Source organism: Hesperophylax consimilis, chromosome 15, assembly GCF_061612785.1.
Source record: "Hesperophylax consimilis isolate HC1 chromosome 15, BYU_Hcon_1.0, whole genome shotgun sequence".
Classification (NCBI taxonomy): domain Eukaryota; kingdom Metazoa; phylum Arthropoda; class Insecta; order Trichoptera; family Limnephilidae; genus Hesperophylax; species Hesperophylax consimilis.
In genome coordinates, this window is record NC_142850.1 from 32890827 (window position 1) to 32906039 (window position 15213).

Genomic DNA, 15213 nt, shown 5'->3' on the forward strand with positions numbered 1-15213 from the left:
GGCACAAAAATAAATTATGCTTCAAAACAAAAAATGAATTAAGCAGACATGCATACCGCTACAGACAAAATGAAAATTCTGTCACGCATTGTTCAAATTTTCAGTATGAGTTAAAACTTCAAAAGCTTGGAAAAACTTAACACAGTTCTCCGGTTGAACTGTCTCATTGAAATTTATAGGACCCAGAAGATTTCGAAATATGCAAAACGTAATTGGAAAATTGAAAAATAAATTTGAATATAGTGTAAATTGCTGCCATGAAGTGATTTAAAAAAATAATTGGAACCGAATTTACAGCCAAATAAAATATGACTAGCTACCAGTATATTATTATGGCGTTTCATATTTTACGAATATGGTAATATCCGGACATATTTCAAGCAGAACATTCACAGTATAAACATAAGTCCTCAAAACCTCCTAATACACATAACCATATGTACCGAAAAGGGCCTGACTACATAATGTAAAATATGGCAAAAAAATCTTAATCTAGTATGAATCATTAATCATTTTAAATGTTGACATCAAATTTTAAAGCTGTATAAAAATAAGAAACTTAAGCTACTATTTACTGTACCTTTTCTCTTTATTAGGATTTAAAAATTAAATAATCAACATTGAATTCATAAAAATTCAATGTTGATTTTCAAGTTCTGTACAGGTTTTATTCAAGTTCTGTTATTATTTCGGTTTTGTGAAACAACTGGCCAATAATGTTATAATAACAGAACTTAGATAGAACTTCAAAATCATCATTGAAATTTGATGAATTGTTCAAATTCTGTGAAACAACCCATCCTTTTCCCACCCAGCCAGTTGTTTCACTGAATTTGAACAATTCATAAAATTTTGAAGTTACTTTTCCACTTATATGAAAGTTCTGTTATTATTTCAGCTACGTGAAGCAACTGGTAGTTAACTTTGAAATTTGATGAATTCTGTAAAATAACCTGTCCTTAATTTTCCTTGGTCCTTTTTTATTTATTTTATTCAGCACGTGTATTCTAATGATTTTCTTTTGTGTGCTTTTCTAGGTTGGCAGTATGAAAAAACAATACCATTTCAGGGAAAAAAACTTTGCAGAAGACATACGCAATTTTCATTCCTGAAGTTTCGCAGAATGAGGTGAAACGCCATAAATTTTTACAGACAATAGACAGATTTTGATTTTGATACCGAAGTAGAATTTCATCACCAAAGTTACGAAATTTCATTACGTAGGTACTCTTCGCAAAGTAGACACCCACACGTGAATTCACGTAAAGTCAAGGGTCTGCGTATCAGCAAGTATAGTTGCGTATTGCGTACTTTGTAAATGTGCCCGCGACTCTTGAACACATACACATGCCACATCAGAATTCGCATTATAAAGTCTGAGCCGGTAATTTGGTAACATCTCGGAACAAAGGTGTATTCATCGGCGTTGAAGGCCTCGGCGTGATTGACATTAGCTGGAAGTGTGTTGGGGACATTTCATATTTCAGATTGTGCGAATATTGGATAATTTTGTATAAACGCCAGGCGTGGATATATCCAACAACATAGACGAGATTGAAGCTTTGCGGTATAAGGTATAATCTTATATAGGTATTTATATCTTTTTGGTAGGGTGTTTTTGAATAAAAATCAAACAGAACACTAGATTTTTTTTCGCTGATGTTATGAGAGAACACTGTGTGATTTTGATCTCTGTTATTTTTATCATGGTTGGGGTAAATTTTCCAATAACTATTGAAAGGTATGCATAATTATTATAAAGTGTTGATGCAAAAATAAAATGGTAACTGAAAGAGCAAAGGTCGTAAGTGAAACAAAACGTATTTACCTTAAATTTGAACATCATCGCGTGACAAACGCTTTAGCTGCATATAAAGATACACTGGGATTTTATAAACTAACTAACCATCACGCCGTTTCCCCGCAGGGGTAGGCAGAAAACGGAACGCCAAACTCGGTATTTTGCACACACTTGTTGCCTCATTCAAATTCACATATCGTCTCATACATCCTCTTCTATTATTCTGACTCTTGACATGGACCGACTCGAGTATATGATTCACTTGATTGTCCCATGTCTTTCTCGGGCGTTCCCGACTTCTGCTACCATTTGCATCATATATTCTCCTTAGATTTACTTTCTTCGCTCATTCGCTCTTACATGCCCAAACCATCTAAACGTCCCTAATGGTTTCAAATAAAAAACATACCTAAATTCGAGTTTAATATTCTGACCTTTTCGAAATTCATTTGTGATTTTATACGAAGAGAAATAAATACGAGGAATGCATGAAACTGGGTCAGAAGCTATCCGCTCCGGAATAAATAGCAAATCTCATTACATTTCACTCAATGCGTGTCAGGTCGATGCATTGCTTACTGTCTGCAGTATAGTATACATTAGTCGAGCAGGTGTGGCGATGTAATTGTGTATATTTTCTAAGAGACATATAACATTACTCGCAAGGATATAATGTTAAATTAATCTGCTAACAAACTGTTTTTTTACAGTTTTGCGAGTTTTATAACGAAGACCTAATATAACTCATACAACATTAAATAAACTCAACATAAACAAATGTCAAATGATGAGGTTTTATCGAATAATGAATGCAATCATTTTTGATTGTTACTTATATTAGTAATATTTACTGTTATTAGTAATATTTTGTTAGTTTCTGTCTCGGAAATCAATGACTTGGGTATATAGTTTGACAGGAAACTAAATATTATAAAGCACTAGCCATATCCCGCCACGCGTTTTTGAGGCTTAGTCTCTCTGTGCAAATTGAGAAACAAAAGCACGTGTTGCTTTTACGTCTTTTACACGTTTTTACCTGTCAAGGTGACACTTAACATAATATAATAGTACACAAAAACAGGCGCGTATTCGAATGTAACGTTGTGTCAAAATTTCAAAGCAATCGGCGAAGAACTTTCGTAGATTTTAAATTTTGAACAAACGAACATTAATATTTTTATTTATATTGATATAAATAAACAGATGTATAAATTTATTTTAAGAGTATCTAATGACTTTCATAATATCAACACTATCAGCACAATGTATATGTCACTAGCAGAGATGTGCTTTATTTCAAATAAATCCATTTCAAATGGAAATGCAAAATGCAAAATGGGTATTTTCCATTTTGCATTTTGCATTTTAAATGCTTTTCTCAATGCATTTTCCATTTTAAATGCTTTTTGAAACATTCTTCCTACTTTCTCCACTCATCTTTTTTTCATAAGCCCCAAATATCAGTCGGTCCTCAACCTCGCTATGAGAGATAATTTACATTTGTCAAGTTGCTCCCTGGTAGGAGCCCTGACAATTGAGTGATACCATTACAAAAAATACTGATTCAAATACTGAACATGGCCATGACGCTGTAATATTAAATGTTAGATAGCAGTTTCTATGTTTTTACGCTGGCAACATTAGTCCCGCGCAAATGTTTTGTGGTTTCATAATCTGTTGTCGTGGTGTTTTTGGATTCACCACCATCATCATGTATCAATATGTTCTACATTGTTAAATGACAAAATTGTTTCAAAATTCTATAATTATTTTAATTGTTTGACCTGAGAAACCATTTTTCATTTTCAATGCATTTTGAAAATAGGTATTTTGCATTCAATTACCTACATCCTAGTATAGTATTGACGCATCTCTATGCCCGCATCAAAATAATCAAAAATAAACATTAAAAAAGACAGTGAACTAAATCAAAAGTGCCTAACTAGCCTAAACTGGATATTGCGCGACAAACCAGCATATTTTTTATCTCAAGAAGTGGATTTTTTAGTGCATAAACCTCATCATAACACCTCTACAACTGTCACTTGATCAAAACGTTTCGGCTATCACTACAAATCAAAAAGTGAAAATAACTCAGTGGTGCTCCTCATTATTCAGTTAAAAACTTTAGTGGATTCTCTCTTATTCAAAGCCTGAATCAAAACATTAACCATGAATACTAAGTGCTCTACCTGTGGAATAAACATCGATAACCCCTCAGACTGCACTTCATGCTGCATCTGCGAAGGCATCTTCCACATTGCTTGTGCTGATTTCTATGAAACACCTCGCCGCACTGCAAGAAACTCCCAGTGGAAATGTAAAACCTGCATAAAAAACACAAAAAACCCAAAATTCCCAAACAAAACAACAAAAAACGAAGACCTGCCATCTATTGCCAAACAACCAAAACAGATAATCCAACCACAGAAACTGGAAAATGCTCTGCCCAATAACACAGAAAGTATCATACCCACAAACACAGATGGCGCTCATCGCACCATCTTAACTACAGAAATATTCACATCGGAAATTCAAACATTAAAAAATGAAATAATGAATCTTGTAGAGCAAAAATTCGATTTTTTTCTAAATAAATATGAAGCAATCGTCCAACAGAACGACGAAATCATAAAATCTATTCAATTTGTTGCTGACCAACAACAAGAAATGAAGAACCGTCTGGATACTGTCGAAAAATCAAATGTCAAAATCAACTCTGAAGCAATCGAATTAAAAAATCAGTATGCTGTCTTACAAAACATAATCTCCAAACAAGATGAAAAAATTGATCGACTGGAGTATCAAAGCCTTCTCTGTAACATCGATATAAGAGGCGTTCCCGAGACAACCGCTGAAAACAACATGGAATTAATGAAGAAAATATCAAAAATTATTAACCACAATAACACCTCTTCTCCTCTGAATACCGAAATCATAAAAATCTGCAGGCTGGGACAAAAAACATCCGAAAAAACCACGAGATCCATTATAGCGACATTTAATAACACCCAAGCACGAGACACCTTTTTAGACAAGATTAAATCATATATAAAATCTACTAATAGCAATCTTAACAAGCTTAACACAGTAGATCTTGGATTCTCGCAGGAAAGAAATAGAATCTACATCTCGGAACACATAACTCCAAAAGGCAAATTTCTACTGGCCCAGACAAAAAAATTTGCTAAAGATCATCAATTCAAATACACATGGGTAAAATCTGGCCGTATCTTACTTAGGCAGACTGACGACTCGAACATAATATCAATACACAATGAAGGAGATATTGAACGAGTGAAACGTCAACTTATATGACTAACGATACACGATATGCCTATATTTAATGTCATCATGTACACATTTCCAAGTACCGCCACTCTATACCTCTTTAACCACTAAAAACATATTTTAATTAACAATAGCATTACTATCATTACACGTAACTGTAACTTACTAAATCCAAATTATCCAGGCTTATTTTTTTCCTAGTCTTGCCAACATCGTAATCCTCTTCAATCACACCACTCTCATTATCTATAAATATTTAAAAAAAAAAACAGCATACTATAGCCACAATTCTTGCTTTCTCTCTAAATATTACTTAATGATTTTATCTTTGTATTATAACAGTCTTTATGTAAACATTGCTTATTACCCTGCAATACCAAAATATTATTATCTAAGTACCAGAAAGTCACCACCTACACCAATAAAAATGTCATTGAACTCTGTTATGACAGAACTATGTATAGATACTGTAAAAAATTCTCACTACCATTATCATCTTTAAACACCTATGGCACCACTTTCACTCTTTTGCACTCAAATAATTCCTATCATTTTACCAGGTTCATCCATAAACACAAAAACATCATAGCAATAACCTCAAGTGAAACTAACCCCTCACACATCAGTGCTCATAACCACAAGTCATATCCTACACCACTTACCCTCAACACCAACGCTTACGTTCCTTACTTGCGTAACTCTGATTATACATGTAATCCATTCCACCATTATAATTATCTACATAGTTATAATCAAACAAATAAATCTGATACTTTCATTGCATTTAATAACCATTACGATTGTAGATCTTCTATGTATACTTACTTGTTTAATTAATGTTATTCTCTCAAAAACTGTAAAATTCACCCTCCATAACACAGGGTCATCCCTAGCATGGAGGGTGAAATATCACAAAAACCATATGTACCCTTCTAAGTCTTGTATTAATAAAATAAATAAATAAATAAATAAATAAATAAAATGCTTTTCTAAAAACCATTTTGCATTTTGCATTTTCAAATGGAAAAGTTTTGTCCCATTTCCATTTTGCATTTCAAATGGTTTTGGGTACCCATTTTGCACATCTCTGGTCACTAGTAAGGTGTCATATCGAGTATAATTCCACAGTTTTGTCTCCAAATTCATTTACACTGCATTTAAAGAATCCAAAATAAATGCTTAAGATATGTAAATTTTGGAGTAGGTATTCTTAGAGAATGTCAAACTTACCACCTAGGCTAAGTACTTTACTCATTAAATTTATTCAAATTACCGAAACGAAGAATTATATCGAAAAACGTCGCAGTATTACGCGCCTACGACACGAATCCAAAATTAGGGAAACATATACTCCGATGTTGTAGATATATTTCTTTCAACGATGTTGCATTATAAGTTGGCTTTAATACGTTTTGTGCCTTCAAATAGACCTGATTTATTTAATGACATGGTTTAACTCTGGATGTGCAAGTTGTTCGATGTTTGATAGAATGAAAAAAAATCTCGTTTAAGTTTATGAATATATTGTTATAAAATATGTAATATATATATATATCACGGGAGTACAAAGATAAATAAATAAAAATGTTAACTAATTGTTCTCCTTTATTTAATTTCTTTAATAATGTAACTACAAAGTAACCTGAAATGAATTTATTGTACCTAATGATACTTTTGATATATAGTTATATTTTATTTTGGCATTAATATGTCATATTATGTTTTATTCAACTCATATGATGTCTATAAAAGACCTACGGGTGTTCAATAAATAAGTAAATTAAATTAAATTTTAAAAAGCGTATTAACCTATTCAGTGCAATGGAAAACCACAGCGATTTTTTCTGTTGGTGAAAAAAAGAATCCGTAAGGATATAAGGCTTATTTGAGAAGATTGGGACTAGAAAACATAGTTAAAAGACGAAAAACTAAAAATCAATATAAAAAAACCTTATTTATAGTTGGAAATCACAAGTTATTCCGTTACAAGTCTATGAATTGCTTTCATTATTATTACAAAGGGTTCATTTTCAAATATTTTGTGAGTAAGTGTAAAATAAAAATTAAAGTATTTGAGGGTGATTATAAAAGCTGATAAATCTTAATAATTCATCGGGATGATAAGAAGTTCTATCTTTCGTATAAATTTTAGAATGAATCCAAGAAATACCATAAAAGATGCAAATTCGCACAGTTAAGATAATTTATTCCATTCCTATAGATGCGGTACCTGATACGAATAAGTAATGAGGGCTTAGAAGCCAATTTTGTGCAATTCATTTCATTTGGGATGTTGTGAAAATTTAGTAAAAACCTCAAATTTTGCCATTATAAAAGATGTTTTTTTAGCGTACGTGTTAAATGAATTTAGACTTGAACTCAGACAGGCATACGATACAGGGGAATAGAAATCTGTTGTAAAATACATGCTTAACTAAACTCTAGAAGGAAAAAGGTCACTGGGAAGATTGCAGCAAAAATGTGAGAAGATGACAAGGTTTTAAATGACAGGTCCTGACACAAACCAGGAACCTCTGGTAAGGGTAGGAAGGAAACCCTTATCTGTAACTTATACCCCAGCAATGGGAAGAACAATGCTAAAAAAGATGAAATCAAAGGGCAGCAACCTATCTGTGTGTATCCAACCACGTTTTCAGTGGGTACTGCTACCCCCTTGACCTCACGAAGGCTCAAAACAAAATTGAGTGATTTTGCCCAGAGATGTCTCACAACATGTGACTTGACTCGAAAACGTTGAATTGAGCTCGCTCTGACCGAATCGCAAAACGCATTTACAGACATGGTTAAAACCATTAGTGTCACACCTGCCCCGATGATCAACACAACGCTGTCCGAACATTGCTGATTCAAGAAGCAGCAGGAAGTATAACATAGCTTATAACCTCAAAAGTAAAAACACTGAACTCTCGGTTGCTATCAAAGACTTTTTTTCTACCACCTACCTTGTACCTTCTACGAATTTGTTTGTATTCAAAATATCACAATGCAAACCGCATATTGTTTTAAATAAAATTACTATTGTGTAGATAATTTGTTTTTTTAAAATGCTCAAGTTTTAAAAAAAAATTGTCAAACGTTATACAATTTTCGAAACTTTTTTGAGGTTGTTTTTTTTTATGGCAGCTAGTGTTCAATTCTTTCCTTTCATTTCAAACAAACCATCCAAATGAATAGCGCATATTACAACTCTTTTTGTTGTTTATATTGTACATGTTTTCATTTCATTATATTTTTTAATGTTTTTCTAAAAACACGATTTTTATGAAAAATGGAAAAGGAAAATGATTGTTTTTTTTCCTATCATCTGATCAAACACTTAACTTATAAAATAAATATTCTTTTCAAAATCTAAAAGCGGGTAAAAAAAAAATTAAATAAAAAAGCAAAGAAAATTAAAATTAATTCAGAATAAAAATAGTTTACTCGTATATCACGTAATTTGGGTGTTTTACTACTTACATTAGGCAGGAAATCTAGATGCGATCTTGAATGCCGCAATCTCGGATGATGCTGCCATCTCAGGTCGTCTGCAAGAACACAAAGAGTCATTAGAGTATATAGGTGACAATACACACACGGGCAGAACGAATACACACACACCTCTAGAGCCCCTGCAATAGGAGAGCTAATCGAAAATCAATACTTGTATTCAATTATTCACACAAGTTGATTAGAAAAGTACGGACACATCGCAGGTAATAAAGAGTACAGAGCGTTCAGAGATATCGATGGAGTGAAATGGTGCGACCACTGAAGAGATATAACGATAGAAATGTATTGTGGGATTGTCTGTGTGCCCATATTACGCTGTGGTGAAATTGATCGTCATTTTTTTTAATAATGGAAATTGTTTCTTGAGGAACAAATAATCAATTTCTTTAGCACTTTTGTAGCCTAGGAGTCTTTGGGTCATAGGTACAAATATAGTTACTTCGATCACTTTTCAACTTTGAAACTAAACAAATATTTTATAAAATATTTGTGTAAAAAAGGTATATATGTATTTATTACAGTCATATTTATTACGGTTCCATGATAACTCAACACAGTGACAATTCAACACACTTTTAAAAAGTGATATAAAGTCATTAGAAACGATGAAAAATTTTTTTTTTTAACCTAACCTAACCTACTTAACCCAGTAAATAAAGTTTTTGTTTCATCACTGACTTTATATAACTTTTTAAAGATGTGATGAATTATCATTGTTAGGTTCGGTTAGGTTAATTTTTTTTTCATCGTTTTTAATGACTTTATGTCACATTTTAAAAGTGTGTTAAATAGTCACTGTTGAGTTAGCATGGAACCATATATATTATAAATCTGTCAATATTTAGTATTTTATGTTAGTTTTAATATTCTCCTGGCGAAGTGAGGTTTTTCCGAAACCGGTTGAGTATAATATAAATTAAAGTGATCAATAATAAATGTATGTGTTTATATTGTAGACAATTATAATCGTTGAGTAATTTATAAAATGTATTTATTCACATTTTTATGTGTCTGAAAATATATTAAAAAAAACAACTTCACAAGTCAAGTAATTTGACACTTATTTTCGAAGCATTATTTTATCCATGTTGCTCGAAAAGAAGGCCTAGAAAATTGATATTAACGTGGGATTTTTTAAAATTATTTCTGATGAAAGTATTACTAAAATCTCAGATATTACTAGAGGATTCCCTCGGGAAGTTACTTATTAATTGCCAAGAATAATAAAATCTGATGCTTACCGCTATTTTTACAGTTTTTTATAAAATTTTCTAACCGTTTTACATTAAAAAAAATTATGGTAAGATAATATTTTTATTAATCTTAAATATGCATACCTTACATTCGTAGGTATCGATATACAAAATATTATTGTTTTGAAACCCCCCATTGTGTCGCCTTAAACAGAAGTGTATAATTTCTAAGTACCGATCATGCAGATATCCGTGATAATCAAAGTGACCCCCGGATTCAAAAGTCGCCCCATATTACGGTACATAATACGGGGACACAGTTTTCTTTCCAATAGGTGTAGTTCACAATTCTAGGCATTATCTGTAGAGTGGTTGTGACAATATGAATCGAATTGAAATAACAGGATTAGAAGACTACTTTGAGGCAGTTTGTATTAACGACATTTCCCTTGTGAAACAATCCATACACATTTTATACATATAAAATCACTCAAATCAACTTGACTAATACAAGCAAATAAAAATAATATTGTGATTAAAGCACTCTAAGGAGGGGTTGTTTCGGAGAATTTGAACAATTCGTCAAATTTCAACGTTCATTTTCGGGTTCTGTGAAAGTCCTATTCAAGTTCTGTTATTTTATCATTATAGGCAAGTTACTTGACAGAACTGAAATAAAAACAGATCTTTAAAAAATCTTTCACGGAACTTGAAAATGAACTTTGAAATTTGATGAATTGTTCAAATTCTCCGAAACAACCCGTCCTAACAGTATTCAATCGTAAGTTTAAGACTGAACGAAGAATAACATTCTATAAATTTAATTTGATATTTGTTTATTGTAATTGACGTATGTCTAAATGTATGAAAGAGATAGCATGATTATGTCGACTTATATGAATGGAAATATCTGCTTTAGTTTCATATATTTTTACCAGGAAGCTCATTATGTTAACTTGGGACAGTAGTGCGACAGTAAGTGGTAGTGCAGAGTACCTACCCTCTGTATTTTTTGAATATCCATCATTATAATACTTGGAGTCTCACTAAATCTCTACCAGAGGTAAAACAGTACTACAAGAGGAACCAGTCCACAACAAATTGGTGCAGTTAAGACCACCGCATTTATAAACTAATATAATGTACTTTATAAATCGGCTGCATGATACTGATCTTTTCTTATGAAAAAATTTATAAAAAAAGGATTTAAAGAATTAATTTGTAAAATTCGTGCTTTATTGAAAATTTGTAATGAAAAACTATTAATTCTTTCGTTAAAGGCCTGCAGTCAACAAATAATTTGACCAGATTTTTAAAGTTTTGTAGTAGTAGTTTAAGTTGTAATACTTTATAATGTTGTCAGATTCACAAACGATTTGTAAGGAGAGAGCTTCTGAATTAAAAAGGCCCTGTTGTGTTATTCAATATAAAAAGGCCATCAGTCAGAAGTTTCATGTGGCCGCAATATTATTTAATTTTCCTTGGAAATTCTCACGATCGAGACAAAAATAAAGTATTTTAAACACTAATAAAGCACTAATATTTGTCAAATGACAAAAATATTTCATAAGGTGATTAGCACGGTAATATCGCTACATTATAGATGAAACCAGAAGTACTTACAATAGTATATGAATGACATAAAAAGCGTAGATATTTTCGGGTTCCATGATAACTCAACACAGTGACAATTCAACACACCTTTAAAAAGTGATATAAAGTCATTAGAAACGATGAAAAAAAAAATTAAACCTAATCTAACTTAACCTACTTAACCCAGTTAGTAAAGTTTTTGTTTCATCACTTTCCATGACTTTATATAACTTTTTAAAAATGTGATAAATTATCATTTTGATGATTTACCCGGTCACCATATTTTCGGAATCGTACTGCGTCGTCTACGTAAAACTGTATGTGCAGGATAGTATAACTTCTAGCCGCAACGCAAAGCAAAAACGGTTGTGACGAAAAAAGCACAACAGGAACTTTCATAATATGGCGATCTCGGTCGGAAACTCCAACCGCCTTCTGTCCAGCCAAGGGGTGGATTTGCGGGGGATTGGGGGAGTTGTGGTAGTTGGGGATTTTAAGGGGGAGTTGGAGGCAGAGAGGGCTCAGACCACCAGGGAACCAGGAAAGTCACCTAATATCAGGAAATTGGATAAGCCGAATTTCAAGTTCTCCGTTATTAGATCGTGGATTTTCGCAGTGGAGGGAATTTGATTTCGTGCATACGTTCAACAATAGTTATTAAATAAAAGTAGGTATTTACGTGATTGAAAATATTAAATCGGAATATTGCTGCTGCCTAAATTAATATTTTGTAATATTTATATATATACGTTGCAATTCTGTTTTTACATTTTTTATGTTTCATTCAAGTTTTAAACAATTCCCTGCGAAGGGTGACAACTCTCTAATATCGCTTCTTCCCCTCCTTGCCAGTACAGAAGAAAGAACGCTTTAACATAAAAATAAATATCTTTATAAAAGTTTAGTTTTATTTTTACTGAGCAAATCGAACCCATAACCCTCCTAAGAATGAAAAAGTATTGAATCACAAATTTTCTTTTTCCCGGTAATGGCGTATTGCTATTTCTCAAATAACTCTTCCGAAAGAAAAGAAAATATTTATCAACATTTGATATTTAGACCTCTCTTACTCCGGACAAAAATTAAATCAAATAGAATTAATTATTAAATAAATCAAACTAAGGCAAATTTTTTGCGTCTGACAGTTGATACGCGAATGTATTTTGATTAACAACATACTAGATTGGCCCTAATTGAACCCTGAAACCTGGAATTTTACAAACTAAAAAACCAAAACTAACTAACTAACCAAACTTTTTTCTAAACTTATCTTATAAAGACTTCCATTTCGGAAAATTCTGGGAATGAGGTACTTACCTTAACTGTTTCCGGGATTTGACAGTAACATGCAAATGTGGTGTTTTACGTAAAATAATCAAATTCTTTACCCATATCAAGCAAACGCTGACACAGTTCAACAGAAAACAGTCCATCTGATATATTTAGTTCGATACAGCATAGTTTATGAATGTCGATCTTGTGTATTCTACGGGTTCTATCATAATACTATTCTAGTAGAGATTTTGCACAAAGCATTGGATGATCCAAATATGAATCTGGTAGTCCGAAAGCACCACTGGGAAACGAAATTGGATTGAATACTGTGGATCACTGAGCAATAATTCAAATACGTGACTGAAAACGAATTAATGGATTCTTTGAAGTTTTGGCGAACTTGAAGAATAGGGACAATCAAAAAGAGCAAAAAATATATTTACGTGAACCGATCGCGAATTAATGCGATATTTTTCAGTGCTACGAAAAATCATTTTTGATTGAATATGCTTGTTTTGAGGAGTTTCCAAAGTTTAAAATGCTTGGAAAAGTTTGGAAGCTTAAGAGGAACGGCTTTTTTCATACAAAACTTAATTTGGGATTTGAGGCCAAAATACTCAAACAAACTGAATACATTTTATTTAAAATCAAAAGGTGTGGGCAAATATTTAGTACGGATGCTATGATTATTTTCTTTATTTGTATTTCAAATTATAAAATGTATGCTTATCAAAGAAATTGATTTTTCCTGATTTCTCAGCGAATTTTTTCTCTTTTTCTGAATCAATTTCTCTACCTACTGTGTATGTAAATGGGATGAATGAAGCTGGGTGTAACTGGAGAGCTAGTCTATTTACTAATACTTAAATTTTTTTTTTTTTTCGAAGGAATCAAACACTTTGGGGTGTGACATTATATATTAATTAAAAAAAACACACTTTGTAATACACCACTTTTTATTTGAATCAATAATGACAGCCAACCGGGTTTTGCTTATCTCAAGCCATGATGAAGCTTATTGCAAAGGGTGTTTTTTCAATTATTAAATAATTTATTTTTGAATAACGTAACGAGTAAAACCTCAAATTTAAATATTTAATTATTGAAGATAATATAAGCGAAATATTTTTTTTTTTTATTGTACAACAGAACATTTGTTCCAGTTACAGTACAATTTTACAAACAGTATAATTTTACATCATATCAGCATTTGGGTAAGTGACTCTTCAATAATTGTTTTAGGTCGTTTAAAGAACAGTCATTTACATCCAAATTCTTTGCTAGTTCGTTCAACAGCACCACTCCCCTCGTCATGCTATGCTTTGCCAGGACGTCGGTTTTGCCTTTTGGTACTCTAAATAAGTCATGGTATCGACTTCGGCTGTAGTGGTCTGGTACATATAAATCATAGCATCCCAAGAAGAATGGGCTATCAATAAAATTGTTCCAAATTTTGAAAGATATAGTGGCTAGGCTTGCTTTCCGCCTAGTTTCCAGACTCATAGAATTGGTTTCCTCAAGTAAGTCGATATGGTGCATGAATTGAATATAATATACGAAAATTTGAAACAGAAAAAGAAACGGTCGAATTTAGGACTAGAACTCAGGACCTTCACCTTGCCGGAGCGCTGCTCTACCAACTGAGCTAATCCGACCTTATTTCCTTCGGTTATGAAAATAAAAATAGAATATATTTATCCAAGTCGCTGTCTAGATTCCATTTAGTTCGAGAAGAATCTTGAAATCATTCATAAAGATAGAAGCCAATAAAATATGCGTTAAGATGATAAAAATAATGTTGGTAGTTCTTATTCGAAGTAGGATACATTTAAATATGATGGGATGGATTACATTAAATGGTATAAAATTTACATTCACAAATGTGAATCAATATATATATTTTTTATTATTTTGTTATAACCAGGGTAGCAGCTATCAGCAGAGGTAGCATGATCATAAGCGGGTAGTTTCTTCATACACTCACTACAGTGGCGATGTAAGGAAGCAGAAATATTCAATTTCCTGAGGGTGTGAGGGGCGCAGACTGGGGTCAGTTTACATTATTGGTTACGTGATTCCGCCGAGGGTCTCTTTACACGCCCGGGAAGTGAGTCGTTTTCCTCGAATAAAACTGCCGCAAGATGAAGTCCAGAGAATGCAATTACGGTGGCTTTTTAAAAAAATACAGACTTGTTAACTTGAAAAAGAAACCGCTAACTTGAACGTGTATCATTATCTCCATTTCACGTAATAGACGAACCCTTAAGTGTCTGAATGATGCTTCAACTTTTCAACTATAACGTTTTCAAAGCGCACTTGAGCAAAATTTAAAATAATACGATTGAAATTATTAATAAATACTATCAGTAAATTAATACTTAGGTAAGTGGAAAATATTATGTTAAAGAAAGTCGCAGTAATCAAAACTGTTTTTAGGATCACATACGACTTTAAAACATCAAAATATTTCATAAAAAATGGTAATAAATATAATTTCCATTCGGTTACATAAACTTGTACACATTCGTAACATTTATTTATGTATTC

General features: G+C 32.3%; 1 protein-coding gene across 1 annotated transcript in view; it reads right to left on the reverse strand.

The window, feature by feature from the left end:
* Positions 1 to 15213, reverse strand: part of shg (DE-cadherin) — a 675856-nt gene that overhangs the window by 93172 nt on the left and 567471 nt on the right. The window contains exon 2 of the mRNA XM_089640480.1: positions 8573 to 8640. Within this exon, the coding sequence (XP_089496606.1) occupies positions 8573 to 8640 (68 nt within the window). The remainder of the gene's footprint in view (positions 1 to 8572; positions 8641 to 15213) is intronic.